A 26,290-nucleotide genomic window follows, 5' to 3' on the forward strand; every position below is an offset into this window, starting at 1 on the left:
CGGCCTGGGAGCTGGGATGCAAACCCCTCCTCAAAAATCAGCATTAAAACTCCCAGAGTCGAACCAACCCCCGCCAACGCTCCAAACCATTAAATTTTTGGGGTTTTTTTTTGCTTTTTTTCGGTTTGTTTTCAAAGCAGAGAATATTCGAGGACTTACTCGGAGCGCTGCAGTCCATGGGACCCGCGCAGCATCGCTCACCCTGCGCTTGCAGCGTTTATCTCTCATCTGGAAAAGCGCTCACCCACCGCCGCCCCCGACGAGGCACGGCGAGCAGTTAAAGTGTCACTTAACATTCTGGAGAATGTGAAATATATTGTACATTGTCAACTCCCCAAAACCATAAAACTAACTTTATGGACCTCACGTGACTTTTGAGAGCCAGTGAGGGGTATCTGAGCCGGGCTCCGGGCGATTTTTACGATCTAACTTCGAGATAAAACCCCCCCTGTCCATTTGACATCTAAAATGTCACCGCCACTTTTGGGAGAGTTTGCTATCGGTAAAAAAAAAAAAAAAAAGGGGGGGGAAAAGAAAAAAAAAAAAAGGGAAAAAAAATTACCAAAGGGAAGGCGAGCAAACGGTTTGGGACCTGACAGTCCACTTCACATCCCTCTCAAAATCACTTAAGGAGTCCCCAAACAGTGGCAGAGATTAAGTTTGGTAAGTTCCGAGCTCAACTTTCCGCGGCTGCGGAGGTGCCAGAGGCGTCGCGCCGAGCTCGGCTTTGGTCCGGGCTTTGCTGGGCCGGCCCAGGGTTGGATTTGGGCCGGGCGCGGGGTTTGGCAGCCGCGGGTTCCGTGCTAAACCCGGGACTGAGCGGTAAACCCGGGACTGAGCGGTAAAACCGGGACTGAGCGGTAAATCCCGGGACTGAGCGGCAAACCCGGCCAGGAGCAGCGGCAGAGCTCGGCTTTGGCCAGGGATAATCTGATTGATAATCCCGGACTAACAAACCCCGGCTCTGCGCTGCTCGGCGCGGCCTTTGGCACCTCTGCGCGTTGAAATGGGAATTTTGGGGGTGATTTTCGCTGGCCGAGCATCCCCGCAAATCTCGGGAGGGAAAGGAGCGTTGGGGGAGCAAAATTCGCTTTGGCCGAGGCGTTTTGGGGGTATTCTGTGCGGTTTTGGGGTGATGCTTGCGTTGGAGCCCCGCGCGGTGCTGGCATTTGGGATTTGGGGCAGATTTTGGGCAGATTTTGGGCGGATTTGGGGTGGATTTGGGGCGGATTTTGGCGGATTTTGGGCGTTTTGAGGCTGAGGAGCCGCGGGGCACCTGGCGCGTTTGGGTTTCGGAGGGGTCGGAGGGGGTAAAGACGCGTCTGGGAGCCTTTGTGAGTCGGGGAAAACGTTTATTTGAGTTCGAGTAAAGCTACAAACAAATACAAAAAGCTGCTTGGCCAAGAACTACCCGGCTGCGAGACATGACAGATGCCATTTTTACACAGAACACCGCATTCACTCTGCCCACTACGACCCGGCTATTACTCACGGCAGAAATATTTCTAATATTTACAAACACCAGAGCACTCCAGCGTCGCTCTCTCCGCTTTTGTACATTTTTTCTTTTCTTTTTTTTTTTTTTTTAATTTTTTCTCTTTTTTTTCCCTTTTTAAAAATTTTTTGAGTTGTTAATTATAGGCATTATTATCAATTTTTAATAGCGAAGTTCACCCACGTCTAAAGAGTACGCCTTGGAATGAGGCTGGGATTAGAAATCCTGGCCTGGAGTTTGGACTAAAACACAGACTGGACAATTTTAAGACAGAGAGATACAAGAGCTGCTTCTTTTTTTTTTTTTTTTTTTTTTTTTTTTTCCTATTTTTTTTCCATTTTTGTTGGCTTTTTTTAAGACTTTTTTTTTCTGCGACTGTAGTGCAGGAACCCCCGATTTTCGCTTAGGCAGAGAAAAACTCACCCAAGAGCAGGAAACTCGGATAAAAAGGGGAGGAGGGGAAAAATTAAAATAAAATTTAAAAACAAGAAGAAAATCCCAACAAATAAAGCAAGAACCGTATCTGTTCTGGATTCATAAATAAGTTATCACATTCAAGGGCTCACAGAACACATGCCAGCTTTCCAGAAAGCACCAAGAGAGCACGGACACACACATTTAGAAGAACAACGAGAGCAGGAGGAGCATCTGGAAATAAAATTTAATCTTTTTTTTTTCCTCGTTTTTAAACAAACAAACAACCAAAAAATAAGAACTTCCAGCAGGGAGCTCAGTCCCGGGCTGAGGGCACCCCCAGGAGCTGCTTTGGGCAGGAACCAGCCCCGAAGGTGCCTCGCTGCTCCGTCCCCCCGAACTGCGATCTGCCCATCCTTCCTTTATTTCATCATTCGCTCGGGGGTTTCGCTGTGGTTTTGGGGTTGCTTTGTTGTTTTGTTTTGTTTTTTTAATTTATATTTTTTGTTTTTCCTCCTTCCTCTTCGCCTCCCGCTCGTTTCGCCCCCGGATTTTTTGGCCGGCGAGCTCAGGGCTGGAAGGCGCTGCCGGCCGAGGCCAGGCTCATGCTTTTCAGTTTGTTATCCTTCTTCCACTTCATGCGGCGGTTCTGGAACCAGATTTTGATCTGGCGCTCGGAGAGGCAGAGCGCGTGAGCGATCTCTATCCTCCTCCTGCGGGTGAGATATCTATTGAAGTGGAATTCCTTCTCCAACTCCAGCGTCTGGTAGCGAGTGTACGCTGTCCTCGCCCTCTTCCCGTCTGGTCCGGTCATGTCTGGGTAACACGGACAACAGCGGGGTTGGGGTTTGCTCTTTCTGCTCGCATTCCACCTATTTTCCATCTATTTTCCACCTATTTTTTAATTCCAAGCCTATTTTTCGCGCTTTTTTTTTTTTTTTTTTTTTTTAACAGTGGAAAGCTGCGAATTGCCCCCAAATACCAGCACCCCCCCCACACTCCTCTGTCTCGTTTTCCTCCCAGCCCCCCTCGCACACGTGTGGAACCCCCCACCCTCGGCCCCTGCAGACCCCAATTCCCCGCTCGGGGTCCGTCATTTACAGCTCTGGGCATCGCTGCCCTTCCCGTGCTGTTCCCTGGCAGATTTGGGGCACAAAATGGGGAATTGCGCTCGGAGCGGGGCTGGGGGGCGGCTCTGCCCCTCCCGGGGGTCTCCCGGTGCCTTTGGGGGTCTGGCAAGGGCAGCTCGGCGGGGACGAGCCCAGAAGAGCGGGGCAGGACGAACTGCGAGCCCCATCCGCGCCTCCAGCTCCGTTTTAACGCTCAATTCTCCCCTTTTCACCCCAAACAACACCCCCCGGCCTCGGATTTTAAATTACCTTTCTCCCACCACCCGCTCGGTGCCGAGAGCTTGGGGAAAAGCGCAGGGAGGGCGAAAGGAAAATAAAATCGCCCCCCAGAAAGGCAGAGAGACACACGCAGAGCCCCCCTCGGCAGGCGCCAGAGGCAGCTCCGGAGCGAGAAATACAAAAGCAATAAATAGCTGCGATTCTGATCAAAGCGCCTCCGCGGAATAAAGGGAAGGAGAGAGCGGAAAATAAAGCGAGCGGGGCTGGGGGGGAGGGAGAAAAAGGGGGGAAAAAAGAGAAAGAAACAGCGAGGTGGGGTTGGGTTGGGGGGGATTGTGCGGCAAAAAATAAACAAGCACAAGGAGGGAAAAAGAAGGAGCTGTACCATGGCTAATGTGAAGTTTCCTCATCCAAGGGAATATCTGAGGTGCCTGCCCTTCTGTCGCTGCCGTGGAGGTCGCGATGGGCTCTGCCTGCGCTCGGGGGATGCTGCTGCTTATTGGAGTGCCCTCGTCGGCTCCCGAGGACGCGCTGGTCTCGTCTAGTTCTGTGAAATTTGTGTTGGTGCTGCTGGCAGCAGGAGCCGGCTCGGAGGGGGACGGGGCGGGTTTGCCTCCGTGGCTCTCGCTGTTGGAGCAGGGCAGGGAGTCGGGAGAAGATAAGGAGCAGCTGGACGCCTGTCTAAACCTGCTCTCCTGAGCTGGAGAAGGGAAACCGCGGGAGCTCTCGCCCACAGCCCCAAAGTGACTGGAGGAGGCTGAGCGGTTGATGCTAAGGTCCATCCCATTGTAGTTGTAGCCATAAGAGCTGGAATGCATGGTGCTTGAATCTCTGTAAGAACCGTTCATGGAACTGCCGGTCCCATAATTTAGTAACTGATAGTCGGGGCCATTTGGGTAGCGCCCTGAGAACGAGTTTACAAAGTAAGAGCTCATTTGGGTTATTTTGGAGGGCTTGATTTGTGGCTCGTGGTCGTTATAACCCCGTGCTTGACGATTTATGATGTATTAATGAATTATAGCAATGCACTGTACTTCGTTTTTGCTATGTATGCGGCCAAATATGGGGGGAGGGTGGGGGGTGCGTTTGGGCGTCACGTGCTTTTGTTGACCAGTCGTAAATTCTCGCTGATGACCTCAAGAGGTAATTCATGCTCTATGGTTACAAATAATGACGAGCGCGGAGCCGCTTTAGGCCCAAAGTCGCCCCAAATCCGCCGCCGCCATCGCCCCCCGCCTGGGCGGAGCGCGCCACCTGCCGGCCGCGCCGCGCCACTGCGCCTCGGGGACCCCCCTTCCTCCTCCTGCTCTCCCAAAAAAAGGGGAAAAAATTTAAAAATCCCCGTCACCCCCACTGCGGTTCTGCGATTCAGCTCCGTTTTGGTTTTTTTGAAAATAGAAAAATATGTTTTAAAGAAGTGAGGAGCGAGGAGAGGGTGCGGCGCGTCCTGCGGGGCCGGGCGCCCCCGGGCTCGGGGTTGTTCTGGAGGAGTCTCGGTGCTGGGAAAGCGCTGGAGAAGTTTGGGATGAGGTTTTGGGTGGCTCGGAGGCCTCTGGGGGGTCCGCAGTTGGAAGGGGTGGCCAGGAGGAGCTGCGGGTGGTTTTGGGGCGGTTTCTCCGTGCGAAAGTCGAGGTTCCTTCAGGCAGGAGCTCGCGCCTCAACTCTGGAGGGGAGAAAAGAAACTCGGGGGGAAAATCGGGTGGGAGAAAGGAAAAAGAGGCGAAATCCGGCCGGTGGAATGGTTGGCAGCGTTGGTTTTTGGGATGTTCCTGCTCCTGAGCATTTCCACGTCCTCTCTGAGCCTTGGGCTGCGCGGGTTTTCCTTCCCGTTTGTTGACCTGCAAGGAACATCGGGGAGCAAAAGCGCTCGGAAATTGGGGAGAACGCTGGGAAAGAGCTGGAATTTTTTAGCCATCACTTTCCTCTTTTTCCTCTCCTTCTTCTCTTTCCTCTGTCTCTCTCCTTTTCTCTGTCTCTGTCCTTTTTTCAATTTTTATTTTCCTTTTTTTTGTGTTTTTTTTTTTTTTTCTTTCCCTCCTTCCGAGGCACTTGAGGAATTTCGCGTGCTCGCCTGCAACTCATTGGGAATTATGCGCCATATTGAAAGTGACATATAATTATAATAATTACGGGCAATGAAAAGCGTGGCAATAATAGTAAATGTCCTACAGCTGTGAAGCTTCTGCGTGAATTGATTTGGAGAGTGGCTGGCAGTAACAGCGGCCCGTGGCGCGGGGGGGACGCGCTCCCACCCGGCGCTTTCTGGTGGCCACGGGCCGCTCCCCGCTCGCCTTTTCCAGCCCCGAATCCCCCAGCAGACAACAAAAAATAAAAATAATCCTCCGCTCTCATTCCATTCCTCCCCGCGAAGCCGGGGAAAAGTTGGAGATTTCGCAAGAAAATTCCTCAAAACCTTCCCCGTCCCGTCCCCGGCCAAGGCAAGGAGCCGCTGGCCAGAGAAAATAAAAACCTGCCCTTTCCAAGCAGCTCCATTCACGGTTTTCCCACTTTTTTCCTCCCCGGTTTAAACGGGCGCTCATTCCTGACAATGAGAGTTTTCCCCGGGGTGAATTCCTTGGAAACCTGGAATTTTTTTTAATTTTTTTTTTTAATTTTTTTTTTTCGCCACATTTCTCTTTGATTTGGGGGCGCGGAGCGGGGGAGCAGATGTTTGAAAGATGCTGGGCAAATGTTAGGTGGCTTTGGCGGATAAATGAGCGCGTATTTTTGCCCGTTTCCTTGATTTATTGTGGAGATGGGAACGGCGTTTCGTCATAACTCTTTGTACTGTAACAATAAAAAAAAACACAGAGAGAAAGAGAGGGAGAGCGGTGCTGAGAGAGAAATGTCAGCCAGGAAATGCTCCTGCAGAAAGGGCTCCCATGGCAGATTAGAGCCCAAAAATGGGGGAAAATCAGATTTTTCTGTAATCCCGAGCGCTCCGAGCTGCGCGTCCGAGGACATCGGGGGGGGGGCGAAAATCTCCTTTTCACCCCCCTGGAAAAGGGAAAATTTCCCTCAAAACAGCGCTAATAACCACAGGGGAGGGCTGTGCGGTGAGATCGAGGACTTGGCTTTTATTAGAGAATTCCATGTTCATACCTAAGACAAACTCCAAACACAACACGTACAAAAATTAATAAAATAGAACTTTCTGTCGTTGTTCTTCTTTTTTTTTCTTTTTTTTCTTTTTTTTTTTTTTTTTTTTTTTTTAGCCTTGTAGGTAGTACTCGTTCTTTCAGTAGATTTTTTTTTCCTTTTGAAAATAAAAAATTTTAAAAGGCGAAAAAACAACAAAAAACAAAACAAAAACAAAAAACCCCACCCAAACAAAAACAAACACCCCCAAACTAATTACAAAGAACCTCAGGGTTTGATTAATTTACCAAAGGAGTAAAAAAAAAAAAAAATTAAAAAACAAAAATGAAAAGAAAAAACCCAACCTATGTCAACCGTGCATGGAACATTTGTACAAAATTAGGACAATAAACACCCCAAATGACATATATTGCAGCACTTCCATTAAATACAAGAGTTAGCAGGTTACTAACAGTGACACCAAGGGTAGAAACACGGCTAGGAGTCCTTTTTTTTTAATTTTTTTTTTCTTTTTTTTCCCCCCTATTTTCTCTTCCCCTTTCTTTCCCTCCTTCTCTCTCTCCATCTCCTCACTTTTTAATTATTATTATTATTAATATTATTCCATTTCCATGAGGGGGGGGGTTGCGGAGCAGGAGGGAAAGGGTGAAAAAAACTCAAAACGCCGCTAGAAGCCAGATTAATTTTTGCGTTTTTTGGACAAAATCAGTGGGAATTGGAGTCCAAGGTGTTGGTGGCCCAAACCTTGTGGGCCACTAGAAGCCGGGTTAATTTTTGCGTTTTTTGGGCAAATTCAGTGGGAATTGGAGTGCAGGGCGTTGGTGGCCCAAACCTTGTGGGCCACTAGAAGCTGGGTTAATTTTTGCGGTTTTTGGGCAAATTCAGTGGGAATTGGAGTGCAGGGCGTTGGTGGCCCAAACTTTGCGGCTGCTGCGGGGATTTGTCCCAGCCAGCCCTCACCTCTCAACCTCGTCCCTCCCTCAATTCCAATTTTTTAGCGTTTTCTCCTCGCGTTTTAAATAACTTTTGAGTTGTTGTTGCTTTTTTTTTTCTTTCTCTCTCTTTTTTTTTTTTTTTGTTTAATTTTTTTTTTTTTTTTGTATGTTTAATTTCTCTCGAATCACTCTGCCGCCTTCTCCTCCTCCTCCTCGGCGCTGAGCTGCGAGGAGCTGAGCAGTTTGTTCTCCTTTTTCCACTTCATCCTGCGGTTCTGGAACCAGATCTTGATCTGGCGCTCGGTCAGGCACAGCGAGTGCGCGATCTCGATGCGGCGCCGCCGGGTCAGGTAGCGGTTGAAGTGGAATTCCTTCTCCAGCTCCAGCGTCTGGTACCGCGTGTACGTCTGGCGGCCCCGGCGGCCGCTCGGCCCGAACGACGAACCTGGGGCGGGGGAGGAGAAGCGCAAGAAAAAAGGGGGAAAATCAGCGAAAAAAAACCAAAAAAAAAAAAAAAAACCACAAAAAAAATCCGGAATTTCAACGGGAAATGTTTTAAAAAATATAGAAGGAAATAGGGAGAAATATTTAAAAATAGGGGGGAAAAATAGGAGGGAAATAGGGGAAAATTTAAAAATATAAGAAAATAGGGGGAAATATTAAAAAATAGGGGAAAATAAGGGGGGAATAGGGGAAAATTTAAAAATATAAGAAAATAGGGGGAAATACAAGAAAACAAGGGGAAAATAGGGGAAAATGCTTTTAAAATAGAAGAAAATAGAGGGAAAAGGGGGATTAAGGGAGAAGTAGGGGGGATAGAAGGAAATGGGGGGAAGTAGGGGGAGATGGAAGAAAAGGTAAGAAAAGAGGGGGAAATAGGGGGAAATATGGAAATTAAGGGGAAATAAGGGGATATAAGGGAAAATGGAAGAAAAGAGGGGGAAATGGAAGAAAAGAGGGGGAAAGAGGGGAAATGGGGGGAGTTAGGGGGAAATAGAGGAAATGGGGGGAAATAAGGGGAAAAGGGGAGGGAATTAGGGGGAAATAAGAGGAAATAAGGGGAAACAGCGGAAATAAGGGGGCATAGAAGGAAATAGGTGGAAATAAGTGGGAAACAGGGGGAAATAAGTGGGAAATAGGGAGAAATAAGGGGGAAATAGATAAAAATAGAGGGAAATAGAGGAGGGGGGAAGGGGGAACACCGAGTTTGATTTTCGGGACGGTGCGGAGGGGGCCGCGCCTTCCCAGAGCTCTGCGCAGCTCCAGGAGGAGCGCTCGGAGCGGCCCGGCCGGGCAGGGGGGGTTAAAGCCGGGCTTTGGGCAGGGGGCGTTCGAGCAGGGATTTGGGCATGGGGGGGTTAAACCGGGATTTGGACAGGGGGGGGTTAAACCGGGATTTGGGCACGGGGGGGTTAAACAGGGCTTTGGACAGGGGGGGTTAAGGCCAAGATTTGGGCAGGGGGAGTTTGAGCAGGGATTTGGGGCAGGGAGTGTTAAACAGGGATTTGGGCGGGGGGGATTAAACCGGGATTTGGGCTGGGGGGTTTGAGCAGGGATTTGGGTAGGGGGTTTAAAGCCAGGATTTGGGTAGAGAAGGTTAAAGCCGGGCTTTGGGCAGGGGAGTTTGAGCCAGGATTTGGGCAGGGGGGGTTAAACCGGGCTTTGGACAGGGGGGGTTAAAGCCAAGATTTGGGCAGGGGGAGTTTGAGCAGGGATTTGGGTAGGGGGTTTAAAGCCAGGATTTGGGTAGAGAAGGTTTAAGCCGGGCTTTGGGCGGGCAGAGCAGGCCAGATCCATCTCATCCCGGGCTCAGGGACCGCAAGGTGTTCCCGGCCCCCCCGCGCCGTAATAGATCGCGGCATTTAAGCAATAATGAAGTGAATCGATCTGCCCGAAGCCCGCATTAAACAGGACACAACGCTTGATGTCCCCGCGCTAATGGACATCAATTTAGAACTTAAAAGGCAACAAATGCATCTAAACACGGGCGAGGAGAGCAGCGAGGCTTCTGATATTTTTCTTTTCCCCCTCCCCACCCTCCACTTATCTGAGTTTTAAAAATTATGATTGGAGTTCTGATTGAGGAAACAGCACTTAAAGAAGTCATATATCACCGGGGAGGGGGGAGAAAACCAGGAAAATCCTCCCCAGGCAGACTTTTCATTAGGTGAGAGTCGCATTAAAAATGCAACCGTCCGCCTTCAAATATTTAAACACTTTTTCTATCATTTAATGAGAGAGAGAGGGAGAGGGAGTGATGGAGTGAAGGGAGAGGAGCTGTGTGTGTAAAGTCATCCAGATCTGATTTAGAAAAGATATCTCCCCTTGCGTGTGGGGCACGGACAGAGACAAATCGCTGTAGCTGAGTGACACGCCAACAGGAATGTGGCAAAAAAAAAAAAAAAAAAAAAAAGAGGGAAAAACAAGAAAAAAAAAAAAAACAACAAGGGAGGGAGCGGGACAGAAATTCAGAAATTCAGTTTTGGGGTTGAAGCGTTTCTAGCTAGGGGAATCTCGGGGCGCTGGGAAGTTTTGGTGCGTTTGGAGCCCGAGTTCCCCCCGCTGGAAGTTTGGGCTCTAAAACCGAACCTTCCTCCTGCTCCCCTCGCTCGCTCTCTCTCTCCCTCCCTGGCGGTAACAAATAAGAAAAAGGGGAGGGAGGAGGAGACGGGCGCATTTATTTCTGTAAAAGAGCAAACTCACTATTGCAAGAGTTCATCCGCTGCATCCAGGGGTACACGGGCGCGGAGCACTTCTGCTCCTCGCTCTCTCCGAAGGCGCTCTTGCCGTGCGCGCAGTCCTTGAAGGAGGGCGCCTCGTCCAGGCTGGGAGGGGCGCACGCCGGCTCCTTGTCCCTGAAAAAGCCGCCGGGCCCGAAGTCGCAGGCGGCGGCGCGGCCGCCGAACGCCGCCGAGCTCTGCTGGTAGTAGGGAGAGGAGGAGGAGGAGGAGGAGGAGTAGCAGCCCTTGTCCTGCGCCGCTCCGTAGGTGCCCGGGTAGTGCCGCAGAGGGTCCGCGTAGCCCGAGGGGTACAGCGGGAGCTGTCCCAGGAAGGGTTCCTGCCCCGCCGCCAGGCTCACCGGGAAGGTCGAGTTGACAAAATAAGAACTCATCGGGAAGGAGAGAGAGCGAGAGGAGAGAGATTCCCCCCTCTTTTTTTTTTTTTTTTTCTTTTCCTTTTTCCTTTTTTTTTTTTTTTTTTTTTTTTTTTTTTTTCCGTGTGTGTGTGTGCGTGTGCGTGCCGTCCCTTTTTTTGCCCGGGCTTTATGATTTGTTGTGTTTTATAGTCCAAGTGGTTTAGCTATTAGTGGTATATCGGAGATTGGGTTTTAGCTGAAGGGAGATGGCGCGGTGCCAGCGAGGGACACAAGGAAATACAACCATCTGATCACGGGCTGACCAATAGCAGGCGCCTGAGGTTGCAAAATAGCACCCATGAGGAGCGGGGATTGCACCAGGGACCCCCAAGAACAAACCGTCCACCCCCTTTTCCCTCCCTTTTAAACAACAGAAAGGCACCCCCTTAACCAAATATATAATATCTGCCGAAAGGAGCCTTCTCCCGGCGCGCTGCGAGTTCATAAATAAATAAACGCGCGGTCCCCCCCTTCCTCCTCCTTCTCCTCCTCCTCCTCCTCCTCCTCGTCCTCGTCGCCCTCCCCTCTTCCTCTCCCTCCCCCGGAGCGCCGATGGCGGTGCGAACGCCGAAATTTCGATTTTTGCACCCAAAACCCGCGCGCGGAACCGCGGGGAGAGGGGGGAAAAGAGAGAAAGAACAACAACAAAAAGTTCATTGCTGGCGGTGGCCAAAGTTTCACCCCCGGTCCCGGAACGTGCGAGGGCTCGGGGCGGCGGGGCGGGGAAAGGCGGCGCAGAAATGAAATCAAAAGTTGTTTTAAAATGGAATTAAAAGTTGTTTTAAAATGGAATTAAAAGTTGTTTCGAGCCAAGTTCGCGCGGCGGGGGCCGAGCCGGGCTCTCTCCGCGAGGAGAAATCGCTTCGGGAACTTGAGCGGCTCCGCGCAGCGCTAATTAGCGCTAATTAACGCTGCCCCAGCTCTGCCTCCGCCGCTTCCCCGCACTTTTGTGGGCACGGCTCCGCGATTCGGAAATGGAAGATAATGGGAAATAATGGGAAATAATGGGAAATGATGGAAATAATGGAAATATTTCCTCGGCGCTCCGGCCGGAGCCGCGCTCCTCCTGCATTGTGCCCTCTTGCGTTTTTTGTTAATGCCGGACCCGCGCCCGACCTTTTATGGCCAAGGCCGAGCTCGGGGTGCGGGGAAAAGCGGAATTTATCGATCGGGCCCTCACGGGGGGGTCCAGGGCAGCGGAGCCCCCCTTCGAGCCCGTCCGCACCAGCAAACACCGAATTTTGCCCATTTAAACCCCGCGAAAGGGGACGCAGAAAGTCTCCGTGCTCCTGAAAGCTCCACTTTGCTCTGGGTTTTAATTTTTTTTTTTAATTTTTTTTTTAATATTTGTTTCGCCCGGATTTCCTCGCTTGGCTCTACCTGAGTATCCCCCCCGAGCCCCTCGCTGGCTCAAGGTGGGGTTGAGGCTCCTCTCGTCCCTTTTTTTCCTGGTTTTTATTTGGCTTTTTAAGGGGGGAAAATCAGTCGTGGCAGCAAAGAGGCAAGGTCAAAAAATAAAGCAAAAATTTAAAAAAAATTAAAAAAAAGAAAAATAAAAAAGGAAAAGAGAAAGGGGAAAGAAAAAAGGAAAAGAAAAAGGGAAAAGAAAAAAAGGAAGAGAAAAGAAAAAGAAAAGAAAAAAAAAGAAAATTAAAAACAAAAAAAAAGGAAAAGAAAAGGGAAAAAAGGGAAAGAAAAGGGAAAAAAAGGGAAAGAAAAGGGAAAAAAAGTGAAAGAAAATTTAAAAAAAAGGAAAAGAAAATGCAGCCAAATGACGCCCAGCACCATCCCCCCGATCAGCAGCGTTTATCAAGGGCTCGTTTCCTGTCCGAATTTGTAACCATCTGTCTGTCGGGGCTGAAATACCTCGAAATCTGCCACTTGCGAGCGCCACAAATCTACAATTACACATCCTCGGCCGGGCTGCCAGCGCCCGGAGAGGCTCCGGACTCGGGCTCGGGTTGCGGGCCATGGATTCGGGGCTGGCAGCGCCGAGCCGAGCGCGCCCCGAGCCGCGGGAGCGTCCCGGGCACGGCTCAGAATTCACGGAAACAACGGGCGGAGGAAGCGGCTCCCCCTCCCGCGATATCGCTGATTTTCCTCCTTGCAGAGTTTCCCCTTTGTGCTCGCAGCGCACCCAAAGTTTGGGTGCCACGATTTGGATAAAAATTGGGGAAAATTAAAAAAAAAAAAAAAATTAAAATTAGGTTGCGAGGGAGCGATGAGCGGAGAAGGAAGGGGGGGGGGAGAGGGGTGAAAAAAGAAAAAATAAATTTTAAAAATCTGGGTAAAGAGCTTCGCAGCTGGGGCGCTGGATGAGTTACGCAATTTCTGCGGCTCTGCAAAACGCCGGCGATTATCAGGAGCCTGCAGCCCCGAATGTAAATTCTTTTTTTTTTTTTTTTTTTTTTTTTTGGGCAGAGGAATGGGAAGTCCTGCCAGGGCAGCTCGTGAGGAACCGCGATCCGCCGGAAAAAAAAATGTTTGTCCTGGTGCTTTTCCGCCACTCCTGGGATTGCTCTGCAAATAAATCCCTCGAAATAGTTTGGGAAAGCAGAAAAAAATAGGGAAAAAATTTAAAATCTCACAGCTCGTTATTACGATAATTTGCGGTTGAAAGTGGCTTTTCGCAGAGTATTTTTTTGTTGTTGTTGCTGTTTTATAAAGAAAATAAAACCACGCTAATTGAAGGCGGCCGCTCGCTAATTGCGCATCGCCGACATCTCTGGAGATTAAAAAATTCTTTTTTCCCACTCGAGCCTGGCGGGGCTCGCTCGGGGCAGGAAAAGGGACAAACCTGAGCGCCAAGGTGGGAAAAAAAAAAAACCAAAACCCCAAAGGCCGGGGCAGTTCTCATCTGGCCGGGGTCAGGCCCGCGGTGTAATTGATTTGCCACCTACGATACATTTAAATTCGAGCCGAGGGCTTAAAGCGCACTAAATCTCCCGGAATTGAGCGCTCGGCTCGGGGGTGGTTTCCATCCCCCGTTCGAGGGCTGGAAATGCGGAATTTCGGATTCAAACCGCCTCGAGTCCCGAGCGGGTCTGGATTTGGGCGATTTCTGTTCGTTTTGGCCGCCTCAGCTCGGGCGGGAGCGGCTCAGACAGGAGCCCTGGACTTGAGCCGGGCTTGGATGGGCGCGGCTTTCATCGGGTTTTGGCCTCGTCTCCGTAAAAATAACCCCAAAATTCCAGATGTGCTCGAGGTCTGCAGAGAAGAAACAAAATAAATGGGGAGGGGGCGCGGCTTTAATCAGATTTTGGCCTCATGTAAAGAAGGAGCAATAAAGTGGGGAGGGGGCTCGGCTTTAATCACATTTTGACCTAATCTTTTTTTTTTTTTTAAAAAACCCAAATTTCCAGGCATGAGGTCTGTAAAGAAGGAGCAATAAAATGGGGAGGGGGCTCAGCTTTAGCCAGATTTTGGCCTCATTTCTTCAAAAAAAAGAGCCCAAAATTCCACGCTCGAGGTCTGCACAGGAAGAGCAATAAAGTGGGGAGGGGTCTTATCTTTAGCCAGATTTTGGCCTCATTTCTTCAAAAAAACCACCAAAATTCCAGGCGCGAGGTCTGCAGAGGAAGGGCAATAAAGTGGGGAGGGGGCTCGGCTTTAATCAGATTTCGGCCTCATTTTTTCAAAATAACCCCAAATCCCAGGCTGGAGCAATAAAATGGGGAGGGGGCTTATCTTTAGCCAGATTTTGGCCTCATTTCCTCAAAAAAACCCCAAATCCCAGGCTGGAGCAATAAAATGGGGAGGGGGCTTTTCTTTAGCCAGATTTTGGCCTCATTTCCTCAAAAAAACCCCAAATCCCAGGCTCGATGTCTGCAGAGCAGGGGCAGTAAAATGGGGAGGGGGGCTTTAATCATATTTTGGCTACATTTCTCCCCCCAAAATAACCAAATTCCAGGCTCGAGCAATAGGAGGGGCAATAAAATGGGGAGGGGGGTTATCTTTAGCCAGATTTCGGCCTCATTTCCCCCAAAATCCCCGAATTCCAGGCTCGAGCAATAGGGGGGACAATAAAATAGGGAGGGGGTTTGTCTTCAGCCAGATTTTGGCCTCATTTCCTCAAAAAAAACCCCCAAATTCCAGGCTGGAGCAATAAAATGGGGAGGGGGTTTATCTTTAGACAGATTTTGGCCTCATTTCCCCAAAACCCCCAAATTCCAGGCTGGAGCAATACAATGGGGAAGGGGTTTATCTTTAGACAGATTTCGGCCTCATTTCCCCAAAATCCCCAAATTCCAGGCTGGAGCAATAGGAGGGGCAATAAAGCGGGGAGGGGGTTTATTTTCAGCCAAATTTTGGCCTCATTTGCCCCCAAAACCCCCAAATTCCCGCGCAGGAGGGCGATGAGCGGGGAGGCAGCAGAAGGGGCAGCCCCCGTTCCCCTCTGACAGCCGTCGCTCAGGCGTCAGCGCATCAGTGGAGATAAATCGCGGTAAATCGCGATAAATCACCATAACGAGGAGGGTTCGGGGCTCGCACAAGTTTCAGTCGCGTGGTTTTCCTGGCCCGCAGCCGGAGCCGGGAACGGGGGATTAAAACAACACCCAAATATTTGGCCAGGCCGGCAGAACAGAGCGCGGCTTGTGCCGAGCCGGAGTCGCTGGCAGAAGTTCCGCGCTGCTGCTGCTCCCAATAAAAAAATGAAACTCTTTATTTTTTTTTAATTTTTTTTTTTTTTCCCGTTTTATTTTTTCGCGGGGAGCTGGAATCGCCGAGCCTTCAGGAGCGAGGTCGCAGCGGGGTTTCCCCGGCGAGGGAATTATTGCGGCCATAAAGCCGAGCCAAGAGTTGAACAAACCCCTTGTTCTTGGGGGCCAGACACAGAAACCCATTGGCGGCCCCGCAACGCTCCCGAAATCGCCTCGGAAAATAAACCCGGGCGTTTGAAAGGACCCCGAAGGCGTTAAAAAAAAAAAGAAAATAAATAAAAAAAAAATTTTAAAATGGCCTCTCTCGCAGCGCGGAGCCGGCTGCAAGTTAATTTCCAGCAATTGGAGTTTAATTTACCTGACTTCCCGCGCGGTAATAACCTGGCTAATGGCAGCTCGGAAAAGCAGCAATAATCATCTGCCTTTGTTCCATTAGGCAGCGCGGCTGATCATTAACGCCAAAATCAACAAAACGCGGGGCGAGCAGGGGGAGCGGGGGGAATTGAGGGGCTTTGAGGGAACCCAAAGGTTCCGGACCCCAAAATTTGCCCCCTGGGATGGGAGAGGGGGTGAAATGAGGGGGCAGAGGCGAGCGGGCCGGGAATGACAGCAGGGAACAACTCCAGCGCGGCTGCGGCACACAAAATTCATTTATTTTCCTATTTCTTCTGTTTTTTTAATTTGAGTTTCCCCCAGAGCAGCCCAGAGCCCCCGAGCGCGGCACTTTCTGGGGGAGAACCAGCGCGATTCGGGACCCGAACAGTTGCCAGGAAACTGCGGGGCAGGAGGAGAAAACGAGAAGGGGGAAAAGGAGGGAGAAAAGGAGGGAGGGAGGGCAGAGGAACCTTTTAAAATCCCAGGCGCGCCTTGTCCGGCCGGGCCTGCAGCAACTTAAAGGTGACCCCGCGTCTGCCCCTGTCCCCAGCGACCCCCGGAGCCCCCGGAGCCCGAGTGGCCACTGCGGGGAGAGAGGGGCCAACGCTCCCTGCCTGGAATTTATTGCGTTTTATTGCGTTTTATTGCACTTTATTGCCGTTTATTACCTTTCATTGCATTTTATTGCGGATTATTTCTCTTTATTTCTTCTTATTTCTTTGTGTTTTTTTTTTTCATTCTATTTTATTGTATTTCATTTTATTTCTTTTTTATTCTATTTTTTTCATTTTATTTATTCTACTTTCTTTTTTTGTCTTATTCCACTTTATTTCACTTTATTCCATTTTATTCCATTTTATTCCATCTTATCCCATCTTATTCCATCTTATCCCATCTTATTCCATTTTATTTCTTGTTATTTATTTTTCTTTAATTTCTTTTCATTTTATTTTTTTTTTCCTATTGTTTTTCCCTTATTTTTAATGCTGAGCTGCCAAACCCCCTCCGGCCTCGCTCCGCCCGTCTCGGCCCCTCCGCGTTCCTCCGCGCACCGAGCGCACCCAGCGGGCGATTTCCCACCCCCGCGCCCACCTTTGGGGCTGCTGCGACAGAAAGAAAATCCTCATTTCGCTCCGAACTCCCCCAAAATCCGAATTTCCGCCCGTTCCAGGCGGAGCAAAACCCGCGGCGGCTCCAGGTGGAGGCGAACGGTGAACGCCCCGCTCCCCCCGGGCCGGGCGGGGCCGGGGGGGGTTGGGGACACCCCGGGAGGGGTCTCGGGGCTGGGGGAGCCCCCCGGGACCCCCCGGTGCCCCCCGGTGCCCGCGGCCGCCGACGGTAGATGGCAGCAGACGGCGCGGAATGGGCGAGCCCGCGGAGCGGGGGGCCCCGCGGGAGCTTTGATTGGCTTTTCCCCCAACGAAGCGGCGGGGACACCCCTAAATCAGCCCAAAAATCAGCCCAAAATCGCCCCTAAATCAGCCCAAAATCCTCCCCCAACCGCGGGGTTCGGGCTCGCTCCGCTCCGCCGGGAAATGGTTAAAAATCCTCCGGGCTTCCACAAGTGGTTGCCCACGCGAGGTGTGCAAGAATCGGCACAAAATCCACATTTCTACATTAAATTATTGATTCTGATTTCCATTTTCCATCCCCTGCGCGAGCAGGAAAAAGCACAGCGAAAGGATGGGGGGAAAGGGAGAGCAGGAGTTGAACCCGCATCGGGTTTTTTATCCCCTCCCTCGGCCGGTGATTGATGCAGAATGTAACAGGTTCGGGGAAGAAATGGCTTTTAAAAATGTCTCTGTGTTTATTGCTCGCCATCATTTACCCCCTCGCACACGATGTTCCGCGCGGCTGAGATAAGTCGTCGGTCACAGAACGGTTTATGCCGAAATAATGAAAATCTCCCTCCATCCCGCTCCTTCACTATCGCATTTCGCCACCACCTCGGAACCGCGGCGTTCACACAAAATATTCCACAACCCACCCTCAAGCATCGGGGGGAAATACGAAATAAATGAGATGAAACCCGGCAGGCATCACCTCGGGGTGAATGTTTCCCCTAAAGAGCGGCGGGTTTGGGGCGCGGGGCGCGGGAGGAGAGCGCGATTTGCGCGGAACGCGGATTTGCGAGGAGGAGCCGCGGGCTGAGCCCCAGAGCCGCGCTCGAGCTGCGGAACGCAATTAAAACCCGAGCAGCTTTATTGCTGCCCAACGTCAGCTTCATTTGGGACTTGGGGAGAGGGAAAAAAAATCACAATGAGAGCGCTGCGCTCTGCGCTGCCTCCGTTCCTCCATTCTTAATTTTTCTTTTCTCCTCCTTTTTTCTTTTTTTTTTTTTTTTCCTTCCGTTCCTTCCCCCTCCTTTTTTGCACTGTTTATTTTTGATTGTTGTTGTTTTGGTTTGTTTTATTATTTTTTTTCTCCCAGGGCTGATTTTCAGGTTTCCTCGAAGGAAAAACCCAAAAACCACCCACGCACCCAACGCCCCTGAAGAGCAGCGCGGAACGCGAGCGGAAACTCCGCCAAAAGCCCCCGCGCCCGCCTCGAGACGCGAAACCGGCACCGGCTTGTGACAGGGGGGAGGGAAAATAAACCCAAAACAAACCCAAAAGCCGCAGAAGCGAACGCGACAAGTGCCCACAGAGGGCTCCGAGCGCTGCCAGGCTGCTGCCTCCAGGTGACCTCCCCCGGCTCCTGCTCATCCTCCCAGCCCCTCTTCGCCTTTGCCTTCCCATTTGCTATTTCTTTTCTTCGTTTTTCCTGCCTTTTTTCTTTCCGCATTCTATTTTTCCTTTTTTTCTTTCATTGTTTCTTCCTTCCCTCCCCTCGCTTTCTTCCTTTCCGTTTTTTTTTCCCACCTTTATTTCTCTCGCCCTCCTCTCCATTATTTTTCCCCCTTTTTTTCCCCACCTTTATTTCTCTCTTTTCCTCACCTCCAATCCCGCTTTTTCCCGGCTGAAATCGCGGCGGGAGCAGATTTCCAAAGCCTTTCTTTCATTCCTCTCCCTTCTTCACCACCCCACCCTTTTTTTCCATCCCCGCCTCCACCACCTCTCCCCAGGCAGGAGATGGGCACGAAACACGAAAAAGAAAAAGCAGCAGCTCGACAAATCCATCTTTTCATTGAAATAATTAAAAATATATATATTTACATATATAACAATAAAGGAAGAAAAGGCATTGTGCCCTTACCTTTTGCCGTCCTGTTGTGTGGCACGGGAGGGAATTTTGGGCGGGCAGAGATAAGCCCGCGCTTATCTGGCGGCCGCCAAACCTCGTCCCAACCTGAGCGCCGTCCGTCGCCCCTCGGGCTCCTGGGGGCCGCTCGCATTTTTGTGCGGAAAAAGGAGCGGAAAGAAGCGCCCGCGGTGCCGCAGAATCCCCTCCGCCCTTCCGAGACCCCAAAAGCAGCGGGGGAAACTCGGGGTGTGGGGGGGGTGGGGGGGTGGATTCAAAAATATTTTAAAAAATCAGGAAAAAAATATTTAAAATTAGAAAAAAAAAAAAAAAGTATTAAAAATAGCGGGGGAAATTGCGGTGATAATTAAGGAAATAAAAAACACGAAATGTGCCGGGGTGCGGGAGCCGAGGGGGGAGCCGGGGCTGCGAGCGGTTCGGGCGGCCCCCCCGCCCCTCTGCCCCGCTCCGGCCCCGCCGAGCGCGCACACAAAACCAAAAAAATGCAAAGAGAGAGGGCGAGAGCCCTATGGAGGACACTGATCCGACCCAAGGTGCAGCGGACAGAAGAATGGTGCAATATAACCACATGGGAAATAATAAAAAGTTCATGTTCACGGTTAGCAGTCCACATGACCGGCTCTGGCCAATCCCAGAACCCAGCCACTCATAAAGTTCTATCACAAAGTTGTAAATTTTCATAAAACAACAAGGAATTTATTGCATTTCTTCATGACCGGTTTAACAGCAGCCTTTTTCTTAGCCGCCATCTTTTTTTTTTTTTTTTTTTTTTTTTTCTTTAACACAAAAATATATTTTTAAAAAATTACCAGAAAAAGGGGTCGGGGATTTTTTTTTTTTTTTTTCATTTTTTCACCCCACTCACCCCACTCTTGGCTTGGAAATGGGGGAGGGGGGGGGGGTCGTTGGGGATTTTAAAAATGCAATAACGCCTGAAATTGGCGAACAATAAAACCCCCCCAGAATAAAGAGCTGCGGGTTTGGGAGGGATGGGGACGGGGACGGGCACAGTAAAACAGCGGGCTTCGCGATTTTGGGCTCATTTCCCTTTTTTTTGGGTCACAATTGGCACCTTGGGGGCTCAAAGGGGCTGAAAGGAGCCTTGGGGGTGGAATAAAGGCGGAAAAACCGCGGGATCGGCGCTCGGGGGGCTGCGAACCCCCGGGACTCCGCCCTGTGTCCCCAGTGTCCCCCCGATGTCCCCAGGGCGGATTTTGGGGTGTCCCGGCCCCCCCTTTGCCCTTTTTCCCTGGAATTGGCCTCAATTCCCGCTCGTCCGGGGACGGGGGGGCTCTGGGAGCAGCAGAGGGGGCAGAAAATTCCGGAATCTCTTTATTTTTTATTTATTTCACCCCCGCACCCTAACCTGGCTCGGCACCCAGTGGAAAAAAAGGAATTTTCCCCTGATTTTCCCTGGATTTTCCTTGGAATTTTCCCTGGATTTTTCCCTGATTTTTCCCTCGATTTCCCCCCTGATTTTCCCTCGATTTTCCCCTCCAGGCGGGAATTCGGGGGGAAAAGCGGGCGAGCGGATCCTTTATTAATTACGGGATTTCCATAATTAGGGCCGGCAGCGAATCTGGGGGCGCGCAGCTCCCTGACGTGGCGCCGGATTTTGGGGATAAAAAATTAAATTTAATAATAAAATGTGCCCGGGGCTGTGGGAGGTGGAGAAGGAGCGAGGGGAGGAAGAGGAAGAGGAAGGTGCGGGGCTGCCATCTCCAGCTCCTCCCCGAGCTCCCTGAATTGGGGTTTATTTTGCTTATTTTATTATTTTTTTTATTTTTATTTTATTTTTTAAAAATCCACTTCCCTGCGCATCTCGCCCAGTAAAATCCCGGGGAGCCTCCGCGCCTTTATGCGCAGCGGAAATAAATTAATTAATTAAAAAAAAAATAAATAAAATTTAAAAAAAAGAAGGCGGGAGGGTGAGAGCGCGGCCGAGGCGCAAGTGCTTAAATTGAAATTTCCTCGCCTTTTGTTTTGCCCTGTTGATTTTTTTTAATTTCTTTTTTTTCCTTTCTCTCTTCTCCTCCTTCCCCCCGCGCGCGCGTTTTAATTGCTTTAATTTATTTTATGCGCACTGTGATGCTCGCCGTTATTTGGTGCTAATGAAAGAGTTCCAGTCCGCACTAAAGCCATTGAAGGGCGGAGGGAGAACCTTAAAAAAGAAAATAATAAATAAATAAAATGGCCAAAGGCGCGGCGGAATGGATCGGAGAGGAAGGAAACTGAAGCGAGGAGCGGGGAGATTATTTGGGGCCATTCGGGGTTCTTTAAATTCCTCTTTTTTTCCTTTAAATTCCTTTTTTTTTTCCTTTAAATTACTTTTTTTTTTTTTTTTTCCCCCTCAGGAATAACCCAGCGCAAGCACAGAGGGGACAGAGCCCAGCCCGCGCTTCCAGAGCCCCGAAAATCAATTTTTGCTCAGGATTTTCACCAAATCTACAGAAAACCACCCAGATCTCCGATGGATCGGCTGTGCCAATGCGAAGGAGAGAAATTTGGGTGGTAAACCGGGGTAAAAGGAAATTTCATCACCTTTATTCCAAAAAATGTGGGGGTTTTTTTGTGTTTAATGAGGGAGGCACCCAAGGCGCTGCGGATTGTTGGAGATCTCCTTTTTATTTCGAAGAATAATAATCACAGACGAAGGAAAATAATAATAATATTAATAATTATTATTATTATTAATAACAAAAAAAAAAGCAACGCGCCGCCATTAAATAATTTGCTACTTCGATATACAACATTTGACCTAGCACAATATTAATTCCACTGCTTTTTTCTCTTTTTTTTTTTTTTTAATTCTTTTATTCCCCCCCTTATAGAACGACGAAGGTAAAAATGTCCACAGACAAAAGAGCATCGCAAGGAGAAAAGAAAAGCGCGGAGGTTCCGGGGAGGAAGGAGGAATGATAATTCGTATTATGTACAGGACTCTACGCGCTAAATGTGATTTGCATTCGGGCTTTCGGGTCACATTTTCTAGATTAAAGGTGCTAAACACGACCACGTTACTTCATAAACCCCCCACCCCCCAAAAACCCCCAGTACACAGCCAAGTACAAATGACAGCGATTTACAAATTACTGCTGCTAGAGGGAGGCTCACACGGGAAAAACGCGACTCTAAAGCCACACGGAATAGGTAGATATTCTATTGTACAAAAAGGAACAAAAATAACCCAAAAAAAGAGGCTCTAATATAGGTAGTATTTTTATCTCAGTGTCATCAACACAGGTATCGCTCCTGGGGGTTTCGTTATCGATGCGTTTATCATTCATTTTTTTATATAGTCCTTTTTTTGTGTGTGTTTTTTAACGCGTGTTTTCGCGTTTTTCGCGTTTTTTCGCGTTTTTTCGCGTTTTTCGCGCTTTCCCCTCCTCTCGCTTCCTGCATCCACCTCACTCCTCCTCGTCCTCCTCGGCCTCTGCCTTTTCCTGCCCCGCCGAGCCGGGCCCGGCGCTTTTATTCTCCTTTTTCCACTTCATCCTGCGGTTCTGGAACCAGATCTTGATCTGGCGCTCGGTCAGGCACAGCGAGTGCGCGATCTCGATGCGGCGCCGCCGGGTCAGGTAGCGGTTGTAGTGGAACTCCTTCTCCAGCTCCAGCGTCTGGTACCGCGTGTACGTCTGGCGGCCGCGCTTTCTGTCCGTCCCTGCCGGATAAACGCACATTTCGGTCACCTCGGGCCGTTTGGGAGGCATTTCATTCTTTTTTTTTTTTTTTCCTAAATTTTTCCTGCTATCCCCGCCTTTGCAGCCCCCCCCCCCCCCCCAACATCCCCAAAATCCCCAAATTTTATTTTCCTCCCACTCGGGGCCAGCGCGGCCTCCGAGCCGACAGCAAAGTTCACAAAGTTTCCTGCCCTCCCATCCTCCGAGTTCCTGCTTCGGTTTCCATCCAGACCGCACAAATTTGGGGATGATCTGGGGGGAAATGGCTGCGGGAACAGCCGGGCAGAGAGAGGAGAGGGGGAAATAGGGGAGACATCTCCTGCCCCACAAATCGCGGTGTTTGTCCTCTCCCTGATCCATCCGGAAGGTGTGAGATGCTTTCATTCATTCCAGGGGATATTAGGGAATTTTTTGGGGTTCTCAGAGGTTTTTTTTCCCCCTTTTTTGGGGTGCGAGGATGGGCAGAGCCCCAGCTCCCGCCCCACCTTGGCCACCGGCCCCGGCTGCCTTGGCATGGGCCCGCTCCTGATTTTCCCCTCGGCCCGACATTTCCTGGATTCCTGGGGGGGAATTATTCTGCAATCTGGTGTTTGTGATCGCGGGGTGTAAACCCTGCTCGGAACGCGTTCTTCCCCCGGGCAGCAGCCCCCGCACTCCACCTTTTCTCCTTTTTCACCCTTTTCCCCCCACAAAACTCAACCCCTTTTTTCTCCCCTTTCCTCTTTTTTTTTTTTTTTTTTTAATTCTCCTTTAAGAAGAAAAGACCCAGTCATTAAAAGGAGAAGAAAAAAGGGGGAAAAAAAGGAGGAAAAAAAGGGGGAAACGGGCCCGGCTAAGCTGTAAAGTAAAAATGTGCGGGTCGTGGAATGCGGGCTGTAAAATGGGCCGAGGACAGAGAGAGCCATAAAGGCTGAATGGGGATGACAACTCTATCTGTGCTGGGGACGGAATTCCTGCAGCGGGATCGCACCCCGGCCACCGGGAACGGGGGCTGCGAGGGCGGCACCCCCGGTTTTACACCCCAAATTGAGTTTTTCTGGGTTTAGCCTCAGCTGACCCCAGAACACGCGGATTTTTGGGGTTTTTTTTGGAGGTTTGCTGTGTTTCTTTCCAGCGCTGATCCTCGCAGCGCTGAAAGAGGAGAGAGCGGGGGGAGCTCCTTAAATCCAAAGCGGGATAAAAGCGCGGATGAAGTGTTTACGAGCAGAAATATTTGGTCTCTGATAAATCAGCTGTAAAGGCGGATGAGTGATGGGGCAGGTAATGGGGAGAGGTGACCACCAAACCAGAGCGAGGGGAGCTCCCGCCTGCCCGGAGCGCCCTGCCCCGGCTCCTGCGCTGCTCTCCGGCCCCCAGCGCTCCACGCGGGCCCTCCGCGGGTTTTCCGCGGCCGCGGAACGCGGATGATGCTCTGGAGGTGTGGGTGGAAAAGGAGCTCAGGCTTTGTGTCCCTCACCCGTGCCCATCCCGGGCGGGGCAGCGGCGCCTTCCTGGCCCTGCTCGGCATCCCGGGGGAGTGAGGAGCCCCGGACACCGTGACCACGAGTGACCACAGGCACTGTGACCGGCCCCACGAGTGACCAAGGGCACAGTGACCGGCCCCACGAGTGACCAAGGGCACAGTGACCAGTGCCACGAGTGACCACAGGCAGTGTGACCGACCCCACGAGTGACCATGGACACCGTGACCAGCCCCAGGAGGGACCATGGGCATCCTGACCAACTCCGAGAGTGACCACGGGCACCGTGACCAGCCCCAGGAGTGACCAAGGGCACCGTGACCAGCTCCAGAAGTGACCATGGGCATCCTGACCAGCACCAAGAGTGACCACAGGCACCGTGACCAGCCCCAGGAGTGACCACTCACCCTGGGACCAGCCCCAGGAGTGACCGTGGACACGGTGACCGACCCCAGGAGTGACCACTCACACAGTGAGCAGTCCCACGGGTGACCATGGACACCCTGACCGGCCCCAGGAGTGACCATTTACACAGTGACCGGCCCTACGAGTGACCATGGACACCGTTACCGGCCCCACGAGTGACCACAGGCACAGTGACCAGCCCCAGGAGTGACCACAGGCACAGTGACCAGCCCAGTGAGTGACCACGGGCACCGTTACCGGCCCCAGGAGTGACCACAGGCACAGTGACCAGCCCAATGAGTGACCACGGGCACCGTGACCAGCCCAATGAGTGACCACGGGCACCCTGACCGGCCCCACGCGTGACCACGGGCACGGAACGGGTTCCAGCCCGGTCCCGGGGGCAGCGGAGCCGCTCCGGGCCCCCTCCCGGGCGGGACAAAGGGATATTTATTAATGAAAGGGATATTTATTAATGAAAGGGATATTTATTAATGAGAGGAACATTTACGAATCGTTAATTGACGTTAACGCCCCGGCACGGAGCACAGGGGGCACCGGAGGCTCCGGAGGGTCGGGACGGGCGCGGGGCCCCCCGGAGCCCCCCAGCTCCAAAAGGGATTTCCATGGGGGTTTGGGGACAGAACGCGCCCCCTTTACCCGACATCCATCCCTCCCTCCATCTCTCCATCCGTCCGTCTGTCCGTCCCGGTGCCGCCGGGCTGGCGCTGTCACCGCTCGCGGTTTCCCGGAGCGGGGATTGAGGCGCCGCTCCGCTGACCGGGACACCCCAAACAAACCCCCCGAGCCCTCGGAGCGCCCCCCGTGCCGAGTGTGACCCCCCGGTCCCTCTGTCCGCCCGCACCGCTCCAGCCTGCGGGCACGCAGCAGAAGGGGCTGGCCATGATCGCGGCTCCGTCCGTCCCTTCCCGGACAGACAGACAGACACGGCCGCGATGAATATTTACAGCCCAACGCGGGTTTATGGCTGGGAGGGGGGGACAGGAGGGGCTGGGGGTGCGCTGCTCTGCCCCCCCCCCCTTTCCAACAGTGAAACGTCACCAAAGGAGTTGGGAACGACCCCCCCCCCCCATCCTCCTCCTCCTCCTCCTCCAGCGAACAACTCCCACTCCCCCCACCCCCAAACCCCCTCGGCGGGCCCTCCCCTCTCCCCGCTCCCCGTTACCTGCGCTCCGCATCCAGGGGTAGATTCGGAAGTTGCCGCTGTCTCCGGGCAGCTCCGGCTCCCCGCGCTCCGCTTTGCCGCAGCCCGGCTTGGCCGCGTCCCCCGCGCACATCACGGGCAGGCTCTGCTCGAAGGCCGAGCAGGGCACGCTGAAGGAGCCGGGCTCCAGCCCGTAGCCCTGCGCGTACACGCTGGGGGGCTGCGGGTGCACCGAGCTGCCCCCCGAGTAGAGGCCGGGCATGGAGGCGGCGAAGGGAGGCGTGGACGCGGCCCCATAGCCCGCGCGTTGGCCGCCGGAGGCGAAAGCGCAAGAAGTTTGCTCGGGGAACGCTCCGGACGGGAAAACCGAACTTGCGGCTTGATATTTGGAAAATAAAGCGTTGGCATAATACAATGAACTCATAATTTGGCCGGGTGATTTGTAGGTCGGGACGTTTTAGTGTCGGTTTTACGAGGTACCGTGATATATTGCGGAATTAGAGTCCAGATTTACACCAAAAAGGAGCCTTTTTCCTCCCGGCCCCGGTGACGCGCGGGCACGTGGCCGCGGCGGCGCCAATCGGCGCCCGCCCCCTCCTCGGGGGCACGGGACTGCGCGGCCGGATTTATAAAATATGATAAATAATTGATGCCCTATAAAACCCCGCGCGAGCCCTGCTGCGATGGGCGAAATCGTGCCGGAGTCGATAAGCAACCTGTAATCAGTTTTCAGCTCGGAGCGAGGGGAGAAAGGGGGGGAAAAAATGAAAAAAAAACCCAAGAAAATCCATGGAAAAGGGGAGGGGGTTGCGAGCACGCTGCTGCCGAAGCAGCGAGGCTCTCTCGGTCTCTCTGCCGGAGGAGAGCGAAGGGAGTTCTATTTATCCCTTTATCGATCCCGTCTGAATTTCCCTC

At 51.6% G+C, this 26,290-nt stretch overlaps 4 protein-coding genes and 1 long non-coding RNA gene across 7 annotated transcripts in view; 1 reads left to right on the forward strand and 4 right to left on the reverse strand.

The window, feature by feature from the left end:
* Positions 1-1,331: 1,331 nt before the first annotated feature.
* On the reverse strand, positions 1,332-19,193 carry HOXB5 (homeobox B5). Its single transcript, XM_059488978.1, has 3 exons — positions 18,660-19,193; positions 3,644-5,096; positions 1,332-2,725 (listed from the first exon to the last, which is right to left on the reverse strand). The coding sequence occupies exons 2-3, from the start codon at positions 4,191-4,193 to the stop codon at positions 2,478-2,480; spliced, it is 798 nt and encodes a 265-aa protein (XP_059344961.1). The 5' UTR covers positions 4,194-5,096; positions 18,660-19,193; the 3' UTR covers positions 1,332-2,477.
* HOXB6 (homeobox B6) lies at positions 7,370-18,669 on the reverse strand. 2 transcript variants are annotated; one of them, XM_059488985.1, is made up of 3 exons: positions 18,401-18,669; positions 9,996-10,147; positions 7,370-7,737 (listed from the first exon to the last, which is right to left on the reverse strand). In XM_059488985.1, exons 1-3 carry the CDS (start codon positions 18,589-18,591, stop codon positions 7,478-7,480), a joined length of 603 nt encoding a protein of 200 aa, XP_059344968.1. In that variant the 5' UTR covers positions 18,592-18,669; the 3' UTR covers positions 7,370-7,477. The 2 variants fall into 2 exon arrangements, with proteins under 2 accessions (XP_059344968.1, XP_059344967.1); XM_059488984.1 differs by having other exon boundaries at positions 9,996-10,704.
* The window catches only part of ATP5MC1 (ATP synthase membrane subunit c locus 1), a 122,245-nt gene continuing 106,416 nt past the window's right edge, over positions 10,462-26,290 (reverse strand). Inside the window, exon 6 of one of the 2 annotated variants that reach the window (XR_009420031.1) lies at positions 10,462-10,513. The gene's annotated coding sequence lies outside the window, so the exon portion shown is untranslated. The remainder of the gene's footprint in view (positions 10,514-26,290) is intronic. The other variant, XR_009420030.1, reaches the window with a different exon arrangement.
* On the forward strand, positions 17,962-21,664 carry LOC132084000 (uncharacterized). The gene is made up of 3 exons (XR_009420032.1): positions 17,962-18,144; positions 21,020-21,186; positions 21,497-21,664. It is a non-coding gene; the product is annotated as an uncharacterized LOC132084000 (long non-coding RNA).
* HOXB7 (homeobox B7) lies at positions 21,282-26,276 on the reverse strand. The gene is made up of 2 exons (XM_059488986.1): positions 25,397-26,276; positions 21,282-22,326 (listed from the first exon to the last, which is right to left on the reverse strand). Exons 1-2 carry the CDS (start codon positions 25,797-25,799, stop codon positions 22,073-22,075), a joined length of 657 nt encoding a protein of 218 aa, XP_059344969.1. The 5' UTR covers positions 25,800-26,276; the 3' UTR covers positions 21,282-22,072.

Source organism: Ammospiza nelsoni, chromosome 26 (genome assembly GCF_027579445.1).
Source record: "Ammospiza nelsoni isolate bAmmNel1 chromosome 26, bAmmNel1.pri, whole genome shotgun sequence".
Classification (NCBI taxonomy): Eukaryota; Metazoa; Chordata; class Aves; order Passeriformes; family Passerellidae; genus Ammospiza; species Ammospiza nelsoni.